Source organism: Prionailurus bengalensis, chromosome A3 (genome assembly GCF_016509475.1).
Source record: "Prionailurus bengalensis isolate Pbe53 chromosome A3, Fcat_Pben_1.1_paternal_pri, whole genome shotgun sequence".
NCBI classification, from domain to species: Eukaryota; Metazoa; Chordata; class Mammalia; order Carnivora; family Felidae; genus Prionailurus; species Prionailurus bengalensis.
In genome coordinates, this window is record NC_057354.1 from 29,834,835 (window position 1) to 29,858,261 (window position 23,427).

Genomic DNA, 23,427 nt, shown 5'->3' on the forward strand with positions numbered 1-23,427 from the left:
GTGTTAGGTGTAGAGCTTAAAAAAACAAGTAAGATAAAAATGAATGCATCTCCAAGGATGTGGGTGTGGCTCCACCTGGTCACAGGACAGGAACTGTCCACCCCAGCAGCTCCCATGGCTGGTTTCCTACCAGAGCCTCCTGGGGCGCAGAAGCTCTTTTCAAATGCAGATCACCAGGCCCCTCCGCTAGAGGGAGAAAACTCTGCCCCCATCTGGATGTGCCTTATGTAGACCCCACCCGGGAAGGGGCTTCCTCTGGCTCCCTGGGGTGGGGCTCACAGGACGCCCTCCAGAGAGAAGGGCTCCTGAGTAGTGAACCTGCTTCAGGTTGGCTGCTCCCCTGAGGTCACCACAGGCTGAGGGCAGCCATCCCCCCAACCCCAGCAGTGCTTTTGCTCCGAATGCTGGGGCTTTTCTTAGAACACAAGCAAGGAGGGTAAGGCCAGGCCATTTGAAGCCAAAGAGCAGCTCAGAGGAAAGGCCAGCAGTGCAGACTCTGAAGTCTCAGGTGAGGCTGTGTCAAGGGAAGGAATTTCCTTTGAGGAGCACAAATACCCCCGGAATCTCTAACCCCACCCCCAGATCTCTAAATTCCCGGGACTCAAGAATCTGAGTTTTTAATCAGCTCCCTCCTTCCCGGGGTCACTCCCTGGGGATCCCCCTGGAGCATGAGCTGCAGGCCTGTGGGAGGGGAGGGGAGCAGGTGGCTGGGATTTCTGGGCAGCGTATGGCCCTGAGGACTCAAGGTGAACTCCCTCCTGACATCCTCCAGGGCACGGGGAACAGCCTGGTGCATTTTCTCACTGCAGTCCTTCCAGGGAGTAGAACCTCTTCCACACAGTAAACAGTTGTAGGAATACATACGTTCCCTCTGGGACGCCACAGAACTGAATTTTGAATGAAAACAATGCAGCCTATAAACAAGCACTTTTCCCAGAATGGGCCCCGTGCAGAAAAGCTCTGTTCTCAGAGGGCAGTGCACAGGCTCCGCCAAGATGAGGGAAGCGTGTGCCACACCGGCCCAAGGGAGGGTGCCCAACCCACCCTGCGTGCACACCCACGTGCAAACCCTCACACATGCCAAGCATCGAAAACGTGACTTCTCGCCCCTTCAGGCCATTGACCTGAATTGCAGCCAGACGGGGTTGCACTGACTGCTCGAGGCTGCCCTATGATGGTCCCACTTTGTGTGGGTGCCGCTGGGGACAGGAGTATGACGACACTGACAGGCACTCTGTCAGGAGGAAGTCCACAGAGGACAGACGTCAACCATCGCTTTATTAAGGCTCAGAGTCGTCTGCCAGTCGGGGGCTGAGTCACTCACCGCAGACTCCAGCCACGGAACACTCTAGGTGACCCCACGGGCGGAGGCTGTCCTTGAGCTCTCAAGCCATGGTCTCTCATGCTCCACTCGGGTCCATCCTGCAGGGCTGGGGTGTGTGTGCAGCCAACTCAGGGAGCCCTTGGCAGGGTGGGGCTGGCTCTAACAGGCCCTGGGCTCTGGCAGGGGGGTGGCAGGGAGGCACAGGAGGGCAGGGATACATCCCCTATCCCTCCCAGCCCAAACTATGGCTTTGTTACCCTATTGCCACTTGAGCAGGAGTGGAGCGCCCCTCCCCTGTGCTCTGGCCCGGGTGCTACACTCTGGAAGGAGGCAAAGGGAAAGCCCCTGGGGAGGAAAGGGCCCCTCTGTGCTTGGGATTTGGCCTGACTTCAGGGGATCGTGCCCCCCAACCCCACACACACACTCCCTCAGCTCCTCCCATCGACAGGTCTTCTCAGGTTGGGGCCGGTCACTCAGAAGTGGACACGCAGCACGTCCTGGCTGGCAAATGGCCTCTGGCAGGCTGTGCACGTCATGGGCAGGGAGCGCTGCTTCTCACCCAGGCAGGGCCGGCACAGGAGGTGGCCACAGGGGAGCTGGTACACAGGCTCCTTTTTGAAGTAGGGAGAAAATGCTCTTTTGCAGGAGGCACACTCGGGCCCCGGGATGCTCCCAGGCTGCTCTGGTAAATCAGGGAGGAAAATAGGCCAAGGTGAGGTGAAAGCTGTCCCCTGGTCCAGGCTCTGTCCTGATGGCAGGGCATGAGCCTGAAGTGGGACAAGAAGCTTCCCCACCCTCCACCCCTTCAGCGGCATGGCTTTATCCCTCCTGGGGCCACTTCTGGCTGCTCTGGGAGGAGAGCAGGACACCTGGGAGACCTCCCCTCAATCATCAAATCTTGGTGCTCCAGTGAGTGCCCAAGAAAAGCTGGCTTCTGAAGGCAAGCGGACCGCACTGAGCCCTCCCTCCCAGTCTCTGAGCAGGATTTGCTTCCCCCTGGAACAGGCTGCTACGGTCAGAGTGAGGCACAAGCTCATCCTGATAACATAAACTACAAGAAAGGCAAGACGACTCAAGAAAGGAGACAGCAGACAGTGAGCAGGTGTAGCAGGGCTGGGCAGGTCCAAGGAGGAGGGAGGGCACCACGTGGGCAGGCCTGAGGTCTGAGTTACCCACTGAGCCTGGCACCTGCTTCTTCTCTTCAGCCTGGCAGCCCCTCCTGACCTGTCAATCCCCTTCCTGTGCTGCAGGCTCCCTCTTTCCCTGCTTCCCGCAGGGCCTCCCTGAATGAGGGCCGCAGTGGCCACGTCCTGCCACTGCCTCCCCAAGCTGCACCTGCTGCGCTTCCTTCTCTTGTGGCCCTGGCCTAAGGAGGCTGCTTTGTCCCCACTCCACACCCCTCTGGAGAGGGCAAGGGTGGTCTCTTAGGGGAAAAAAAGAGGCCGGCCATGCAGAAAGAGAGGGACAGCAAGTACAAAGAATGGTTGGTCCAAAACCAAACCAAAGCAAAAAAAAAAAAAAAAAAAAAAAAAGGAATGGCTGGTCCATTAAAGAAAGACAGGACACAGAGCTGTGATGGCGGAGACTGGCTTCAGGTGAGGCTACAAAGGGGGGCAGGCTGGGGTGCGCAGGACTTCACCAGTGGCAGGGGCTTAGACTTTGTTCCAGGATCAGTGGGATGCCCTGGGAGGAGTCTAAGAAGTGAAGTGCCATGCGCTGGTGGACATTACAGGTGAGAGTGGCTGTGTGGGAGCAGCAGGGCTGCTGAAAGAGACAGGGAGGGGCTGGGGAGGGGACGGCACAGGGGACAGGGTGGCAGCAGAGTGCTTGGAGATCCACCTTGGAAGAGTACGTACAGGACTTGAGGATGAATGGATGTCAGGAAGGCTGAAGGACACCAAGGACAATCTCCACTTCACAGGCCTGACCCAAGAGAAGATGCTGCTCTTTACTAGCAATGGGGTGATGGGGCGTGTCTGCAGTTCTGAGTTAGAACTTCACTCAACATCTATCCAGGGGTTTCCCACGTGGAGGTGCCAGGCAGCTGTCAGGGAGGCCAGGGTCTGAGTTCCAAGGAGAGGAAGGAGCCACAGGGGGGAGCATGGGCAGTCACTGGCCAGTGGGTTCTCTCTGGGATGGCAGGGCAGAGAAGAGTTTGCAGGACCAGAGTCTGGAAGAGGAGTCAGAAGTGGAAATTGCAAAGGGACAGTGAAAAGAGGGAAAAAAAGAGCGCAGGATCCGAAAGGCCAAGAGAGAAGGGGTTTCAGGAAGGAGGGGCTGGCAAGCCACATCAGACACTGCTGGGAGGGGAAGGGAGAGCAACCACTGCGTCTGGAGCCGTGGAAACCACCGGTCACCTGGACGAGAAGGTTCTTGGCGATGGTCAGGATGGAAACAAGAGAGACAGGGAGGTGTGGATGAGAAGAAGAAGAGGTAAGAATGGCCTGGCTCTGGATGGGCAACAAGAATTGAGCATACACCTTAGCACGGGCTCCTTCAGGCTTCATCTTGTAAAAATTGCCTAGCATTCCGGCATGTTCTCTCACCTTGTATCCTAACTGATTCTATCATCTAATGTGGTCCCAGGTTCACTGTGGGCAAAAACTGCCTCAGTCAAAAGCTGCTACAGCTCTATTCTAAACACCAGTGAAACTGTTAACAGGAAGGGACGAAGGAGACAACCCTCAAGCTTCTCTCCACACTTCCTTAAAATAAACTGCCCAGCTGTCAGATGGGAGACAGACTGGATCTGAAAACTAACCAAAGGAGGGGAAACAAAAGTCCTCAGGACAGAACAATTAATATTAGATCTTACCAAAAACACTGCAGAGTTGCCAAGCCCTAAGTCCACAGAATTACCAAGAGTTAACTAGAGAAAGCTCTCCTTGTGAAGAGTTAAACTTCACAGGAGCCCCTCAGCTACCCCTGGAAAAGGAAAGAGACAGAGTTCTCCCTGAGGCCCGGGTGCTGGCTGCTGGCGCTAAGGAGGTTGGGCATGGCGGTCCCAGGAGCCCCAGAGGCAGGGCCCAGGCTTCTGCTCCCGGGCTCTGGCGAGACGGATGGGGCCCCAGTTACCCGAGGCGGCGCCTGGCCTCCAGGAGGCGCTGCTCTCTCTTGTGCCGAGCTGTTGGAGCTGTCCCCGGGTCAGCCGAGCCGTGAAGGAGGGCATGGAGCCAAGAGTCGATGTCAAGGCAACTTCCAAGCTCTGTGACAGCTTCTGCTCGTGGGACACGGGACCTGACAAGAGATGCACAGACCACGATATCCAGAGAGAGGTTCAGCAAAAAAGACCAAGCCATAAGTCCTTGGAGGACCACAAGAACGGTACTTCTAACTTCAAATGGACGCAGATGTAAAGAAACTCCTCCCTGACGTCTGCTAGTGGATTGTGATGATGGAGTACCAGCAGTCAAAGCCTTGGGGACGTTCCTACCCATCCCACACCACTTTCAGGGTTTCTGGGCCAGCTCTAGCTTTCCTCCTCCTGGAAAGATTTCTGGGCAGGCCTGGGCCACCTTGTGGCTCATTTGCAGAACTGCACCCTACTTTCAGAAGGTCTCCTTGCAGGCCAAGGAGGTGCCCACCATTGTGCCCCTGCTCCCTGTCCATTCCCTCACCAGCAGCTTTTTCTCATCTCCTCTCTTCTGGGGCCCCCACCCTCCCCGCTCTGCGGGTTTGCTGGCCTGCACTCTCTGGGCATTTGCGTCCTCTCTCTCCTGCTGAGTAAAGCAAAGTGGTCATTACCAAGTAGAATGACAAAGACCTCACTCTGCCCACTCCACTATCTAAGGGACCTTCTCTGTGTGGTTCACAGAAAGCCAAGCAGTAGGCTGAGGGTGAAGGCAATGGGAGAGTGAGACAGTTGTCCACGAAAGAACCCAGAGACCTGCCTGGTATCAGGGTTCACAAAACTGCCCCAAAGTAGGGAGTAGAACATTTTGTCTACAGTGTGAAGGACTTGCTTGGGGCCTTGAAGCACAGGTCAGCATGGTCCTATATCACCAACAAACCTGACCTTACAGACATCAGGGTCTAAGGACCTTTCTTTGTCTCACCCCATTGTACCTCAGATGCTTCCAGGAGTTTCCAGGGGTCATGTTGACTAAAATCTATACTCAAAACCAGAGAAGACACAGATGTAACCTTTAAGTGCACTATTTGCATAGGGCTTTTACAGTAAGAGAGGAGATTACAAGAATGATAAAATCTAAACAGATTTATTTTCATAAGGAAAAAGAAAGTGTCAAAGAGTTATCTCCAAAAGCACCAGGCACTAACAATCACAGGCAAATTCTACCAAATATGGAAAGAGGAAATTATTCTAATACTCTTACATTGTTCTAAAGTTGAGTACAGGAAAATGTCTTAATTCTTCTTATGGAGCACACAAATCTTTGGTAACAAAACATGACCAGAGATGGTATGTGTACATGACAGTTCAAATTATTTATCCAAAATAAAATGCTAGCAAACAGAACCAAGCAGAACATTAAAAGAAGCATGACCAAATGAAGTTTATTCCAGGAATGTAATAACAGTTAAATATTAAGAAGCCTATTAATGTATTTTTTCACACTAAAAGATCTAAGGATGAAAAATCATAGTACCATCTCCACTGATATTGAAAAGGCATTAGACAAAATTCAACCACCAATCTTAGATAAAAACACTGAATTAAAAACATTTAAAAACATGACTGAATAAAATAGGAATCAAAGGTGTGGGAGAGTGTCTGAAATGGCTCCCAATGAGACCCACCTCCAGAGACTCATGCCCTAGGGTACCCCCTTCCCCTTAAGTGTGGGCCAGACTTAGTGACTTGCTTCTAACAGAATAAAGCAAAAATGAAGGGATGCCACTTCCACAATTAGGTAATATAAGACTACGACTTCCATCTTGTGCTTACACAGCTACCGTGTTATGTGCTGCCCTTGAGAGGCCCATGTGGCAAGGAACTGAGGACAGACTGAGTCTGCTGGCCACCAGCCAAGACCAGCCAACAGGGAAGAGAGGCCCTCGGAACAATAGTTCAGCCAGGAACCGAATCCTGTAACAATCACAGGAATGAGCTTACAAGTGAATCCTTCCCCAGTCAAGCCATGAAGCGGCTGCAGCCCCAGCCAACACTTTGACAGCAGCTGGAGAAGACCCCGCAGCAGGTGACCCAGCTGAACTATCCTGGCTTCCTGACCAGAGAAGCTATGAGATAATGAATGTGTGGTGCTTTAAGCCAGTAAGTTTTGGGGTAACTTAAGATGGCAAAACGTAAAGCACAGGGCAATAGTGCCACGTGTCACCTGGGAAGCACAGGGAGGGCAGCGGACATGGAAGCAGGGCGTGGATTACCTGTTGAGCAGTCCATATGTGTCAGCCCAAGTTCACTGGCAGCTTTCATTTTCTTAGCGGTGTGCTCTGAGGTAGTGGGTGAGACCAGAAGGCTTGTGGTAGAAAAACAGGAAGCGTTTACCCCAAGGCTACTGTCCGGGGCATGTTCAGTCTGCTCCATCTTCCTTTTTCGAGAGGGCAGAGCAATGGAAGAAGGTGTCACTGCCAATGCAGTCTGTGCTCTCCCAAGCAGATGGCAGCCCGGAATGGAGTGCTGGAGCAGGAAATGGTCGATCCGGGCCTTCAGGGAGGGGTGAGGCAGGGGCTGGGAGTGTGGAGTAAAGGCTACCCCCGTGAAAGGGTCACTGGGCACTCGGCCCCAGGTGGCTTCGCTGCGGTTACACTTTTCCAGCGTGCTCTGGTCGATGACCTTGCCTGAAGGCAGCAGCATGGGGCAAGGCATGATTTCCAGGGTGATGGGATCCAGGAACTCCTCAGGCACATCCTGAATCACCTCGGCTAGTTCCTGCAGGCTGGAGGGGGCCTGCTGGCCCTCAGACAGGCTTCCGGGATCACAGTCACTCTCCATGGGCAAGGCTGGGGCCTGCAGAGTCAAGTCCTGAGGGAGGCTCTCTGAGGCAACCAGCAGGACACTGTCTATCACCTCCTGAGAGCAGGTTTTAGCTGGCTGACCCCACACTTCCAATCGTTTGATGCAAGGGATACCGCTGCCTGTCACGTGGGTGATACAGATCTTGAGATGGACCACGTGGCTAAGGGAAAGAGCCCCTTTATTCCAGAGCTCCTGTGCCACAACAGCAGGAGAGGGGAGTGTGGCGTCCATTGGGCCAAAAGGTGGCCTGGCCTTGAAGCCCCTGTGACTAAACACCACTTGGCTCTGGTTTTTCAATAAGACTTTGCCTACTAAGGTGAACGCCTCCTTGTCTGGGATGGACGGCTCGGCGGGGCCTGGGGTCCGACACTCGGGGGCATTCCAAGATGCTCTGCTGGATAAGGCAGATGTGTACATTTCCAGGCCGGTGACATTCTGGCCTCCCCCAGCTGTGAGGTCTATGTTAATCCTACAGATTTCCACACTGAAGGGAAAGGAAACTATCACGTAGACTGGTGGCTTAATGAAATACTCTGTCCTAAAACCATGACTTCTCTTTGTCAGGTCTTCAGAGATGAGATTTTCTACTTCATAACCATCAGCTGATATCTAGAGTTAATGACAAATAAGACACGCATTCACTTGATGAGATCCAAATGAAGACACCTAGATTTCAAGAATTTGCTACTTTTTAGACAATTATTTAAAGAAAGTCTTAAGTTCCTCATTTAAACTTTCCTCTATTATACTGAATTCACCAGGGTTTTTTTGCGGGGAGGCACTCAAGGTTATCAGGTCAAGGGTTGAGGGCAACCGTGTCCCCAAGTACTGCCCATCCTTGAAAAATACAAGCAACAAAAGTCTGCTCAATGCAAACAAAAATCCCTTCAACATAATGTCTGTGAGAAAAAAGGACAGCTATACTAGTGTTTTTTTATTGTAGAGGATGAAACCACAGAGATTTAGGGGAAAACAAAGATGTTCATTACAGTTCTTAATTTTGTATTTGGACTCTATCAATTATTAAATTTCCATAGCAATCTTCTTGTGGACAATCTTCTTGTGAATCTATGACTGAGGGAACTTGGTCAAAAACAAAAGTGTGGGGGCACCTGGGTGGTTCAGTCAGTTAAGCATCTGACTCTTGATATCAGTTTAAGTCATGATCTCATTGTCATGAGATCGAGCCCCACATCAGGCTCTGCACCGAGCACGGAGCCTGCTTGGGATTCTCTCTCTTCTCTCTCTGCCCGTCCCATGCTCATGCTTTCTCTCTTTCTCAAAATAAATAAACATTAAAAAAAAAAAAAAAAAGTGTGTTCACCAACAAGGACCACAAAAGACTATACGAAATCTAGAGCAGTGAATATGCTAGGGGGTGGGATTGTGAGTAACTTCTCCCCCTCTTAATATTCCTAATATTTGTTATAACCAGTGGAAATTTTAAGATACAGGTATGCCTCCCTCTTTCTGAAAGTTCCTATCACACCACTTTGCTTTTACATAAGACCTATATTAGCAGCTGTATTTGCTAACCAAAAGAAATCCAAAGAGAATTTTTACTTTTACGAAAAAAAGTTTTGGTATCACACTAATGTAGACCTCTTGTAAATGAACTTCCGGAAGGCAGTGGATATTCATTTTACGCCATTTCAGCCTGCGAAAGGTTTCATAAGAATGTTCTTTTCAGATGGCGGAGGAAGCCTGTGTCTCTGTTCAAAGACATCAGGCTAGCAATCTGGGAACCTGAAACAGCATGCTGTGTGCAGAAGCTCAAAATTAAAGGATGGCTCAATTCTCTTTTTGCAGTTTCCTTACTCCTTGCTCCGGGCTGTGGAAAGATAACCTCCTTTGCACAAAAGGCAAAGCAACTTAGTTCAAATAAAGAAGAAGGAATCCAAATAACAAATACAAGTCATTATTTCTAGCATGAGAAGTAAGCGAGAGGAATACTGGGGGAGACAGTATTTCTACCTTCGCTGTGACTTTGAGTAGAATTAAATTTTATCATCAGAGGGAGGAGCACAATGAACACGACCCTCCAGAAAATGAGCCACAGCTCCCCTTGTAACAGTGCTGCATGATTCTAGGGGTACATCCTGGCCAATGCTTACCTAAATATCACCTGGTGGGATTTAAAACAGTGAAGGTGAAAGCACATTACACCTAAATTAAGTCCACATACACAAGGCAAGACATAGGGAAAAGCATGAAAAATAGCCATTGCATATTTATGTGCATATACTTGTTTTGTTTACCTTGTTGCAGTAAATTCTTGGTCTGAACTGTGGGAGGCAAAGATTTATGACCATCTTTGTGGCTGAAAGGGTAGCTTCCAAGCATCAGAAATAGCCTTGAATAAAAAATAAAGCTTGATATTAGACATGTCAAAGTTCAATTCTAAACTTTTAGGAGTTGATTCCTACGGGAAGAGAATCAAACAAGGTAACAAAGACTCTCACGCACACGGCCATGGTCTATATAGTCTCACTGTATCGTACCTGTGATGCCGGGGAAAAGGAGTCACCAAAAAATTGCACAGGAGCTTCTTTTTTTTTCCCTTATGTATTTAAGTAATCTGTACACCCACCGTGGGGCTCAAATTCACCACCCCGAGACAAGAGATGCACACTCTTCCAACTGACACAGCCGGGTGCCCCCACAGAGGAGCCTTCTCCTGCAGCCTGAGCAGGTTGGCCAAGACTGCGGGTCCTCTGGCTGCCAGCTGGACCCAGTGGAGACAACAGCTCTGCAAGGCGCTCCCCACAGGAAAAGGAGGGTCAGAAGTGTCAGAGCTCAGAGAAAGAACAGAACTACTCAGCCAGAGGGTTTAGAACGGAAAAGGTTGCAGAAATCATAGTAGTACTAGGCATCTTTGTCATTTAACGCCTGTCAATTTTTTTCTTTTAAAGTTTATTTATTTATTTATTTATTTATTTATTTATTTATTTATGAGAGAGAGAGAGAGAGAGAGAGAGAGAGAGAGCATGAGCACACATGTGAGCAGGGGAGGGGCAGGGAGAGGTAGAGAGAACCCCAAGCAGGCTCCGCACTGTTAGTGCAGACCCTGACACGGGGCTCAAACCCACAAACCATGAGATCCTGACCTGAGCTGAAACCGAGAGTTGGACGCTTAACTGACTGAGCCACCCACGCGCCCTGTCATTGCATTTTCTTATTAACATGAAAACAATTGGAAGAGTCCAAAACATCATCATTGAGAAACAGAAATCCCAGACTTGGAAAGCATCTTAAAAGGACATCTAATCCAAACAACATTTTAACGACCAACGTCCAGGCTGGGGGGAAATGGGTGAAGGTGGTCAAGACGTACCAACATGTAGTTATAGAAGTTCTTTGAAAAAAAATTTTTTTAGGGGTGCCTGGGTGGCTCAGTCAGTTAAGTGTCTGACTTCGTCCAGTCATGATCTCATAGTCTGTGAGTTCGAGCCCCGCGTCAGGCTCTGTGCTGACAGCTTGGAGTCTGGGGCCTGCTTCAGATTCTGTGTCCCCCTCTCTCTCTGACCCTCCCCCATTCATGCTCTGTTTCTCTCTGTCTCAAAAATAAACATTAAAAAAAAACTTACAAGCAAATTTTTTAATGTTTATTTTTATTTATTTATTTATTTATTTATTTATTTATTTTAATGTTTATTTTTTTATTTTTATTTATTTTTATTTTGTTTTTTAATTTTTTTTCAACGTTTATTTATTTTTGAGACAGAGAGAGACAGAGCATGAACAGGGGAGGGGCAGAGACAGAGGGAGACACAGAATCTGAAACAGGCTGCAGGCTCTGAGCGGTCAGCACAGAGCCCGACGCGGGGCTCGAACTCACGGGCCGTGAGATCATGACCTGAGCTGAAGTCCCGAAGTCGGACGCTTAACTGACCAAGCCACCCAGGCGCCCCATTGTTTGTTTATTTTTGAGACAGAGAGAGACAGAGCATGAACAGGGGAGGGTCAGAGAGAGAGGGAGACACAGAATCCGAAGCAGGCTCCAGGCTCTGAGCTGTCAGCACAGAGCCCGATGCGGGGCTCCAACTCACGGACCGTGAGATCATGACCTGAGCCAAAGTCGGACGCTTAACCGACTGAGCCACCCAGGTGCCCCTGTAGTTGTAAGTTCTCAGGAGGTGATGTACAGCATGGTGATTACAGTTAACAATACTGCAGTGTATATTTGAGAGCTGCTGAGAGTAGACCTTAAAAGTTCTCATCACAAGAAAATAAGTTGTAACTACGTGAGGTGATAGATGTTAACTTAACTACAGTAAGCATTATGTAATATATACAAATACTGAATCATTATGTGGTACATCTTAAACTTATTCAATGTGATATGTCAATTAATAGCTCAATAAAACTGGAAGAAAATCACAGATCAATGTCCAACAGCCTTTGGTAGTCTTTGCAGAGAAGCAGGGAAGCCACCAGAAATATGTCTCCTGCCAGCAGGCCTTGCCAATGGCTCTGAACCTCTTGGGTGAGGCCAGCCAGCCAGTTTATGCTTTTCCATCTGGCAGAGAAGGCCATGGAAAACTCTTTTGTTAGCCCAACAGGGAAAGGGTCACCCTCTGGGGTCTGTGTTATCATGATTAATAGGTGCCACATGGAGGCCAGGCACAGTTGGCATCGTGCAACATTTTAGCAGGCTGTTTCTGCACAGTGAAGGTCTGCCATGGGACCTTTATTATTTTTTTTTTAATTTTTTTTTAACGTTTTTATTTATTTTTGAGACAGAGAGAGGCAGAGCATGAATGGGGGAGGGGCAGAGAGAGAGGGAGACACAGAATCGGAAGCAGGCTCCAGGCTCTGAGCCATCAGCCCAGAGCCCGACGCGGGGCTCGAACTCACAGACCGTGAGATCGTGACCTGAGCTGAAGTCGGATGCTTAACCGACTGAGCCACCCAGGCGCCCCTGCCATGGGACCTTTAAATGTTTATTACGTCAGCCTCGCCCCAACTCAGAGTTTTACATATAGACACAAAATATTTTTTTAACATGGTTTTAATACATGCTAATTTCCTAAAAAGGGAACTTCTATGCAGATCACAGGAAGATTATACTTTGTTTTGTTCAGATCAGATTTTTACAAAGAGATATTGACCGTTTCTGACAACCGCATCACCAAGAGTGATGCCAATACATCTGACAGTCTACACTTGTAGCAGTCCGCATTCTAGGTGATTCTACATATTAGTAATAGCTTCTGATAACTTCATTATGCCTTCCAATATGGTCATAACCAAATATTTACACATGAGAACAAATTTTATTATCACACTTAAAAACCTCCTTTATATCACAGTTATAGCATTTGTATGTATATGAATGTGTACACACCTGTACACACATACCTGCACACACACATGTTGTTTTTTAAAAAGTAATGCATATGTTTATATTATTTTTTTAACTTTTTTTTAATGTTTGTTTTGAGAGAGAGAGAGACAGACAGACAACAAGCAGGGAGGGACAGAGAGAGAGGGAGATACAGAACCTGAAGCTGAGCGGTCAGCACAGAGCCTGATGCAGGGCTCGAACTCAAGAGCTGCGAGATCATGACCTGAGCTGAAGTCGGATGCTTAACCAAGGGAACCATCCAGACACCCCTGTATTATTTTTGACTGTAAGTTCAGGACAACAGAAAGAACATTACAAAATAATTATAAAACTGGAAGAAAAACAAAGATCAATGAACCTGATGAGATGAGATGAACCTGATGGAGTGTAGACCCTTGGCCTAAAGTCTCCTGTTCTTTGTGAATCTGTGTTGAAATTCTTAGTACTTCTCACTGTTTGAGGTATATATGCCACCCCTCTGTCAGAATATTCTAGAATCTGGTCTGGAATCAACATGGACTAGTTTACAGAATTCTCTTTTTTCCCCCAGGGAAAATGTCTCCAGCTTCTGATATTTTTCTTGTTCTCCACAATAACTCAAAAATGAATGTATGAGGAATTGCATCTGCAAATATTCTCAGGGCCCTTGTATGTACCTCTTCTTGGCCAGGAAACCAGAGCACATTCAGAGAAGCAATGCCCTCAATTCTCCTGTCCAACTAGGGAAGTGGCTTCTTATTAAGTTTTTGTTTTGTTTTAAATGCACAATTAAGCCATTAACTGAATATAGAAGTAGTAACATGAATATAAAGCTCGGACCTAGGAAACAAAATATTTCTCCTAGAAAAGCAAGCCTATGATGCCAAAGGAAAACAGAGGATAGTGACACAGATGGTGACACAACAGAGGTGTGCAAGTGCAGAACTGGGCTGGCCCTGAGCAAAGGGCGAGCTCAGCCACTCGGGTCCGGGTTCGAGAAGCTTTGCTTGCACTGCTGCAGGCAGCCCTCTCCTCCCAACTTTGTCCTGATGGGTCAGACAGGGCTTTGGTAAGAACAAGCAAAGAGGGGCGCCTGGGTGGCTCAGTCGGTTGGGTGTCCGACTTTGGCTTGGGTCATGATTTCATGGTTCATGGATTCATGCCCCACGTCAGGCTCTGCGCTGACAGCTCAGAGCCTGCAGCCTGCTTCGGATTCTGTCTTCGGCTCTCTCTGCCCCTCCCCTGCTTGTGCCCTGTCTCTAAAATAAATAAATATTTAAAAAATTAAAAAAAAAAAGCAAAGAGACAGAAATTGTGTTATACTGTGTTATAACATGAGCATACTGAGAGGTGGTTGACAGTGAGATAAAGGGCCCCTAGAGTGCCATCACCTCCACTCCACTGTCCACTCCTTAGGCCTTTTCTCCCTCCAACTTTCAGGGACAAAAACAAACTGGCAGAGTAATAATGTCAGCTCCTGGAAGTGTTGATTTCCCAGTGGGAGGCACTGATTTCACTAACATTTACCTGCCTATTTCCTTGCTATCTTCTTGGACATTTCACACTGCAGTCTTCTAACTTTGATTTATTCTACATATCATGAAATTAATCTGAGAACTTAAATGCCGGAACCAGAACAAGTTGGGTAGGGGTCCTCCTCAGGCCATGATGAAGGGCTCACCTGTGAGTATGAAGCCAAATAGAAAAGTTTTCAAAATTATCTGAGGACCCAACTCAATTGTAAATGGCAGTGTGAAATGAAATTGACCAGAAGTGACCACCCTCAGGACCAGTCTGCACTTTGCCTTTAACCCCGGCTCAGCTCTCACCGGATGCCTGCTCCTGTGGAGGGACTGGAGATGAGAGGACGAGTCCAGGATGAGAGGATCTCATCTCTCCAGGATGAGAGGATGAGTCCAAGGGCTTTCAAACTCCAGTCATCTCATAACTTTAAAAATCCCACCTCTGACCCCTGAAAGGGGAAGAACTGGACTGTCCCTCTAATCAATATGATAATTTACAAGGTTTTATCTGCACTCTCAGCCAACACAAATGATTCCCAGTGAGTTAAGACACAAGGACCCTCTAGCAGCAAAACAACTCCAGCTAGAAAGGCACATACATAAAATGGCTTAGAGCAGGCCACCAGAAATTTCATTCCATTTTAACCTTACCCACTGGTTAGCCCTAAAGTGGTTACTAACATCTTTCTTTTGCAGATGAAGAAACTGTGGCTTAAAGAGAGGTTAAGCTGGGACTGAGATTCCAAACCTTCCAAACAAACTCTGGTTACTATCTATTTGGACACCATTTACTTTGAAGGACTTACCAGGAACTTACATGGACACCTTACAACTTTTTTTCCCCCTCTTACTTAGGTTAGGCTTTGGTATCATTCATTTTTTTTTTTTAATTAATTCTCCCAAACTTAACGTGGCTATGCTCTAAATGTAGAAATTTGGAAACCTTGACTGTCCCTTCCAACATGTATTGGATCAAGCCTCACATTGTTTTGTGAGGAAAATCTAGATAAGCTAGCCCTCTATTCGAGCATATTACCTCATGAGGTTTTTCAACCTTTCTAAGAGGTTGTTAATTCCGTTAGCCAACCATTAAAGCATCTGACCAGACACAGCCTGTTTGTTCAACGCAGCACTTACCAGAATCTAATCTGAGAGAATATTTATGGAGACTGTTCAGTCCATCCACATTAAATTCCTTGTCATGCCAGCTTAAGTGGCACCTCTTGCTTCCTGCCTGGCACCCCTGGTGGCTGCTGCATTCATGTCCCACATCACCATCTGACAGACTGCTTAGGAGTGTGGACCCTCAGCCGTAGCAAAGATAAATGTAACACATGATGAAAATGTAGTGGCCTATCTGCCAAAATTCACAGGATACCAGGGTGGCAATGACACATCAGCGGGGAACCATAATTTACTGTCTATACTGTACTTCCCCATTGAGCTGCTCTTCAGGGCAATGTACTGGATCATCCTCATGTTCAAATCCCAGCCACAACCTTCACCACACTCCTCACCCCACCACAAAGAGCTTTACCAACTACTTCCATGTGGCCCATCAGCAGGGAAGGGAACACCTCTAGGGGCACCTGGGAGTCTCTGTCATCGGTTAAGCCTCGGACTTCGGCTCAGGTCATGATCTCACAGTTCGTGAGTTCAAGCCCCACACTGGGCTCTCTGCTGTCAGTGTGGAGCCTGCTTGGGATCCTTGTCTCCTTCTCTCTGCTCCTACCCCACCCCCAAAATAAATAAACATTAATAATTTTTAAAAATGAAATACCTCTATGGTCGCCGTTTTATTAGGTTGTTAAGATGATCACTCTTTACTCTGCATAGTAACCTCTCTTTAAGACCCGTGAGAAAATTCTCTTTTTGGTTTCAGTACTAGGAACAGTTTTTTTTTTTTTTTTCAACTCAGTATTATATGGTGTGAATATGAATCATATAATTGATTATGATCTTTCCTTTATTTTGGCCACTAGAAAGCTCGGAATAAACCTGTGGCCCATCCCTCCAGATTTCTCTTTGCCTGAATTCTTCACTTATTTTTATGTCATAGTGTAAATATATTGTGAAAGCTACCTTAAAATCATTATGGAACAAGAGAGAGTAAAATTAGCAACAAACCATTCTCCTTTTGGTGGACATTTAGGTTGCTGGCAAGTTTTTACTATTAGAATATTAAGATAAAAATCTTAAGTCGATTTTTTGTCTTAGTACAATTTTGACTTTTTTTTTTCTATGTTTCTTTTTGAGAGAGAAAGGGAGACACAGAATCTGAAGGAGGCTCCAGGCTCTGAGCCATCAGCACAGAGCCCAACGTGGGGCTCGAACCCATGAACAGTGAGATCAGACCTGATTCGAAGTCAGATACTCAACCAACTGAGCCACCCAGGCACCCCTGACTTTTTTCTTAAGAGGTCGTGCATGTTTCTTGTGAAGGAGGCTATTTATTAACAGGATCCTTTTATCCCATAAGTTTTCATAACCAGTTTTGCTATATATAGGAAACTTTTTCATTTGGGTATCCATTATGTGTTCAGTTGGCTTATTAAACCAATTGCTTTTAACAGATTTTCAGTCGGGGTTTTTTGCGGGGAGGGTCTACAATCTCAATAATGAGAGCCTCCTTCTCAAAATGGTAACTCTTACTTGTCTCTCATCTTACGACATTAGCTAGAACTTCCAGAATTATATGAAATAATAAGAGTTGCCATGCTTGTTTTTGTTCCCATTAGAAAATGCTTCCAGTGTATCATCTTTGAAATAATGCTGATTGAAATATTCTTTTTATGCTAATAAAGCATGCTAATTTTCAGAGTTTTTTGAAAATCAGGGATAGGCTTTGAATTCTGAATTTCTCTATATATTGAGTTTTATTATTTTTCTTATCTGACAGACTAATGAGAGATGGCACATTTTTCTAATTTTAAACCATCTTTTTATTCCTAGGATAGGCTCTATGTGGTTGTGGCAGATTGTTCTTTAAATGTTTTTCAAATTCTACTGAATTTGACTGCTCATATTTAATTTTAGACAAGATATTACTGCCCATTCATATACACCTATAAGCCCGGTACTAGGCACTGGAGTATGAGATAACAATTAAATGGTCAGGGGATGCGTGGGTGGCTCAGCCAGTTAAGTGTCTGGGCTCAGGGCATGATCCCACAGTTCGTGAGATGATGCCTGAGTCAAGCTCTGCGCTGGCAGCACGGAGCCTGCTTGGGATGCTCTCTCTCCCTCTCTTTCTGCCCCCTCCCCTGCTCCCGAGCATCCTCGCGCTCTCTCTCTCTCTCTCTCTCTCTCTCTCTCTCTCTCTCTGAACATTTAAAGAAAAACTTAGACAATGAAATGGTCAAGTGGGGAAACTATTCTGTATGATATCGTAATGGTAGATAGTGACATTACACATCTGTCAAAATCCACGGAACCATACAACTGAATGATCCTTAATGTAAATTATGAACTTCAGTTAATAATAATGTATCAATATAGGCTCACCAATTGTAACAAAAGTGCCATGCTAATGCAAGATGTTACTAACAGTAGAAACTGGGTGCAAGGTAGAGGAAGTATATGAGAACTCTCTGTATTATATGCTTGATTTTTCTGTACACCTAAAACCACTCTAAAAAAATAAAGCCTATTAATAAGAAGAATGGGGGGAAATGTGACTGAAACAAATGAAGAATGGAGATCAAATTGAAACAAAGTACTGTGCCATGTAAGAAGAGTGGCAGACCCTTTTTAAAACATCTTACAAATGATAGTATGTTTCTTTGGGAAATAGTGATGTCCAAATACTGTAGGATTCTATAGGGCTCCGGCTTCCATAAAGGTCTTGTGTGATCTTAGCACCTCTCTGGTTCCCACACTCCTGATCTTTTAAGGTCAAGTGCCTCCAGCCTTAATGCTTAATCTGGAAAAAAAGAATGGCTCAACTTACTGAAAATGCAGACAGCCTCACCCAGGAAGGCTCCCACAGCCCTGCCTGGGAAATGACAGGTTACATGATGAACTCTCACAAATACTTATTTACTTATAAATTTACTCCAGTAAATACTTAAAAATGAGAGCCTCCTTTTCCAAATTTGGCATCTCAGTACAGGAGAGACTGGGTCTGAGTATAACCTAGGGGCCATGCATTATGGCTAAACTGCCCTGCTGTTCAGAGAAGTAGCCTGGAGCCAGACAACAGAGGTATTTATAAGACAGCAAGATAATACAGGTTTATAAGCAGATAATATACATGTAAATTCTATGGCTGGCTCAGTCAGTAGAGCATGTGATTCCTAACCTCAGGATCGTGAGTTCGAGCCCCATGTTGGGTGTAGAGCTCACATACATACATACATACATACATACATACATATATACATACATCTATCTATCTTTTGAAATGGGATGCCTGGCTGGCTTAGTCAGTAAAGAATGTGACCCTTGATCTTGGGGTTGAGTTTGAGCCCCATGTTGGGTATAAATATCACTTAAAATAAAATCTTATGGGGTGTCTGGGTGGCTCAGTTGGTTAAGCATCCGACCTTTGATTTCAGCTCAGGTCATGATCTGGTGGCTCATGGGTTCAAGACCCACATGGGGCTGTGCATTGACAGTGCGGAGCTGGCTTGGGATTTTCTCTCTTCTCCTCTCTCTGCCCCTACCCTGTTTGTGCTCTCTCAAAATAAATAAATAAACTTTAAAAATTAAAAAATAAAATAAAATGTGTAAAAAAAAAAAAACCATACAAGTCAATTTTCATTACAGTGATTTTTTTTTCCTTTTTTTAAACAAAATATTTCAGATTAAAAAGGTAAAGAATATAGTAAACACTCTTATACCCACCACCTAGATTTAGTAAATGTAAACATTTTGCCACATTTGCTTCTCATTTCAGTGTTAAGAACAAACTTGAAAAGATACAGAGGTGCCTGGGTGGCTCAGTTGGTTGAGCGTCCAACTCTTTTTTTTTTTTTAATTGTTTAAAATGTTTGTTTATTTTTGAGAGAGAGACAGAGTGCAAGCTGGGGAGGGGCAGAGAGAGGGAGACACAGAATCCGAAGCAGGCTCCAGGCTCTGAGCTGTCAGCACAGAGCCCAACGTGGGGCTCAAACCCACAAACTGTGAGATCATGACCTGAGCTGAAGTTGGACGCTCAACCGACTGAGCCACCCAGACACCCCTATTGAGCATCCAACTCTTGATTTAGGCTCAGGTCATGGTCTCATGGCCAAGTCTGCATCAGGCTCTGCACTGATCATGGAACCTGCTTAAAGATTCTTTCTCTCCCTCTGCCCCTACCCCACTGGAGCTTGCACTTACCACAGCTCTCTCTTAAAAAAAAAAAAAAAAAAGATACAAACAAAAGAAGCCACCACTAATCCTATTTCCTCTCCTTCTTTTTTTTTACCAAGAGATAATTTCTATCTGAAGTTCCGTGTCTCTCATTCAAATCAGCATTGGTATGCAGTAGTCTTGTATATTTTTACCCTACCTTAAGGGTATTATAACAGGCACACCATGTCACGACCTTTACCGTACCTTAAGGGTATTATAACAGGCACACCATGCTGGCTTTCCACTCAGCATGATTCATCCAAGGTTTTCCATGCTCAAATGTGGATTTCTAGTTTACTCACAGCATTCAACTGCACGACTAAAACAGCTTGCTTCTCCATTGCTCTATTACCTATGTTGTTTGTAACTTTTCACTATGAAAAAATACAGCAATAAATATTCTCTACAAGTCTTGTGAAAGGAAATGAAAGAAGAAAAGGAAAAGAAAAAATAAACGAAATGGTCCTGTCCTCAAGTCTTGAGGCACGATGGACCTCCTTCCAACAGTGATTATGGAATGTAAGAGTCTATAACAGAGCTCTCTGCAAATGACATTCAGAGTAGGAAGGATGGTCTAAGTGAATGTTTTTCAGTTTGTGGTTTTGAAATCAAGTTATGGGTTGAAGGAAAGAAATATTAACTGAAAGAGAATATAAGATATCAAAGTGCACATAATATGGAAATTATTTCATGAAACTTTTTTTAAATGTTTATTTCTGAGAGAGAGAGAGAGGTAGCAGCAGAGGGGGAAGAAGGGGGGGGGGGAGAGAGAGAGAGAGAGAGAGAGAGAGAAAATGGATCCCAAGCACAGCAGATCCCAACTCAGGGCTCAAACCCACAAACCACAGGATCATGACCTAAGCCACCCAGGTGCCCCTCATGAAACTTTAAGATTTTTAACTAATCTCTATACCCAAAGTAGGGCTTGAACTCACAACCCCAAGATCAAGAGTTGCACGCTCCACCAACTGGGCCAGCCTGGCACCCCTACCTTCGTGAAACTTTGCTTCAGTTTTATACAAATACATATAACAAATTATATACTAGATCCAATATAAAATTTCTTACTGTGGCTTTTGATGAAAAAAAAAGTAAGAATACTGGCCAAAAGTATACCCAGAATTCAGGGAAGAATTCACAGAAGTAATGTCTGAATTGGAGACAGCTAAGACACATGCCTGACCTCATGACAACTCTGAGATGGGACAGATGCTACATACTAATCGTACATTGGACAACATGTGCTGGACTATGGGAGCCAGGAGGTAAGAACTGGAACAACAGGGGAAGGACACTAGGGAGAGGGACCTGTAGCAGCAAAGGCATAGAGATGGGACTGTGAGACTGGTTTAGAAAATGTGGACTATGCCGCTCAGCTAGAAGGGGAAGAGGAGGCAGGGCTGGAGAGGCAGGTGCACTGAGATGGGCAGGGCTTTGAATGTGACGCTAACGGGCTTTAGACTACTTTACTTGGTGGTCTGAGGCAGTGTTTTTTCCCCCAAATTGCAGATGAAGAATCAAGAACTCACATTACTGAGACACAGCCAGAATTTTAAAAAATTCAGTAGAATAGAGTCAGAGTGTATCATATATGAAGGGGGGCAGTGTTTTATGAAACTTGTTTCAGATATATAATTGAAACTGTATTTCTATCAATCTGGGTTTCTTCCTTAAGTAATCTCTATACACCACGCGGAGCCTGAGCTCACGACCCCAAAATCAAGAGTCACATGCTCTACTGACTGAGCCAGCCAGTCACCCCTATTAGTCTGGGTTTTGATGTAAAAGGCATTTCTTACTAAGTTCTGCAGTAAAAAAAAGTTTGAAAGCTACCGGCCAGAGGGAAGTCACAGAAGGCTTACAACCTGGGAAAGAACTGACACTAATGAAAAGCCTGCCATTAACCTCCTAGATGACAAAGCAATTCCGAAGCACTTAGAGGCAATTCACCCTTCAAGGGGTTCCAGCTCCCTCTATGTACTACCTCAGGGGCTATCTTTGCAAATGGCTTCCGGAAGGCATCAAAGATGAGTATCAAAGTACAAACTACTTAGAAATAAACTAGGAATCTTAGTTTCTCCCTCCCTGGGCATTTTCTTCCTTTATTGTTACCATTTTTTTTTTTTTTTGAGGGAGGGGTATTCTTAAAGAGGAGGAAGGAGTAAACTGAACTATGTATAACATATTACAATCTTACAAGGATTTCAAAGCTACCCTCCAAAGAAGTCTTTTTTTTTTCTTTAAGTAAACTACTCCCAAACATGGGGCTCAAACTCATGACCCTGACATTAAGACTTGCATTCTCCACCCACTGAGCCAGTCAGGCACCCCAAAGAAATCTTTTCTTTTCAGAGATTTTAATTAAACTTTTTATTTTAAGATCATTGCAGATTCAAGTGCAGTTGTAAGAAACAATACGGAGATTCCATGTACCCTTTAACCAGTTTTCCCTAATGGTAACATCTTGCATAGCTACAGCACAGCATCCCAACCAGGAAGCTGGCAATGATACAATCTGTGATCTTATTCAATTTCCCCAGTTTACAGGCATTCATGCATTTTGCCTGTGTATTCAGTTCTATGCAATATTATTGCATGTATGGATTTGTGTAATCACCACCACAGTCAAGACAAAGGTTCCATCACAAGAATCCCTGGTACACTCCTCTAAGAAGCCTTTTATCTTACAGATTTTATTTTCTTATTATTATTTTAGAGAGAACACAAGCTGGGGAGAGGGAGAGAGGAGGAAAGAGAGAGAATCTTAAGCAGGCTCCACACTCAGAGCAGAATCCGACACAGGGCTCGATCCCACAACCTGGGATCATGACCCGAGCTGAAATCAAAGTCAGGCTTGCAACCGACTGAGCCACCCAGGCGCCCCTGAAAATTTTACTTTCAAGTAATCTCTACACCCAACGTGGGGCTCGAATTTACAATCCCAAGATCAAGAGTTGCATGCTCTCCCTACTGAGCCAGCCAGGATTTAGGTGCCCCTAAATCCAAATCTCTATTACCATGGAAATCTTAAAATTCTTTACCCAGATCTAAGACCAAAAATGGGTTTCTAGGGTCAAGTGAAAAGTCCAGTGAATCCCACTACCCACACCATAAGACATATTTGAGTGACACGTTTATTCTTGGTGCACCTGCCACTACAATGATAAATACTGTTCTATGAAGAAAAATTACAAAACTATGTATAAAATTTCAGAGACACCAAACAGAAGTATTATGATCACACATTTGTTAACAATCTGTATTTAGGAATATGTACACACGAATAATTTGGGAGGTAATGGTGGCCATGCAGAAATTTAAAATATGCAACAGATTAGAGTGGTGGGCTACTCTATTTTCCCTTTTGTGTGTTTATTTATTTTTTTTTTCAACGTTTATTTATTTTTGGGACAGAGAGAGACAGAGCATGGGGACAGAGCATGCCCCACGGGGGAGGGGCAGAGAGAGAGGGAGACACAGAATCGGAAACAGGCTCCAGGCTCTGAGCCATCAGCCCAGAGCCTGACGCGGGGCTCGAACTCACGGACCGCGAGATCGTGACCTGGCCAAAGTCGGACGCCCAACCGACTGCGCCACCCAGGCGCCCCTCTTTTGTGTGTTTAAAGTACATGTAAGTAGTTAAACAATTGCACTGGGTTCCTGGGGTACAGGAAGATATCCGAGAGGACCGAGGCTCTAGATGCAATGTTCAGGGTATTTCTTGCAGCTTTGAGTCCCTATAGAACTGGATGACCAGGTGGAGGCAGACCTTTCTCCTCTGCTTCCCAGGATGCAGGCTGAATAAGAGAAAGGGAAAGGGAAGGGCTGGGAAGGGATCCAAAGGTAGGGTGATCAACCATGCAGTCTATCTTGGACTAAGGGCTTTTCCAATGCAGAACTTTCTGTGCTAACACCAGAAAAGTCCCAGGTCCCAAAGTGGAACCAGTTGGTCATCCTATCTGGAAGGTTTCAATCTGTG

General features: G+C 45.8%; 1 protein-coding gene across 4 annotated transcripts in view; it reads right to left on the reverse strand.

Annotated features, from left to right (window-relative positions):
* Positions 1-1,259: 1,259 nt before the first annotated feature.
* The window catches only part of UBOX5 (U-box domain containing 5), a 38,213-nt gene continuing 16,045 nt past the window's right edge, over positions 1,260-23,427 (reverse strand). For 2 of the 4 annotated variants that reach the window (XM_043602776.1, XM_043602777.1), the window contains 4 exons: positions 9,521-9,615; positions 6,671-7,871; positions 4,400-4,561; positions 1,260-2,006 (listed from right to left, as the gene is read on the reverse strand). In XM_043602776.1, coding sequence (XP_043458711.1) covers positions 1,798-2,006; positions 4,400-4,561; positions 6,671-7,871; positions 9,521-9,574 — 1,626 coding nt within the window. In that variant the 5' untranslated portion in view covers positions 9,575-9,615 and the 3' untranslated portion in view covers positions 1,260-1,797. Of the gene's footprint in view, positions 2,007-4,399; positions 4,562-5,525; positions 7,872-9,520; positions 9,616-23,427 lie in introns of those variants that run through there. The other 2 variants (XM_043602778.1, XM_043602779.1) reach the window with 2 other exon arrangements.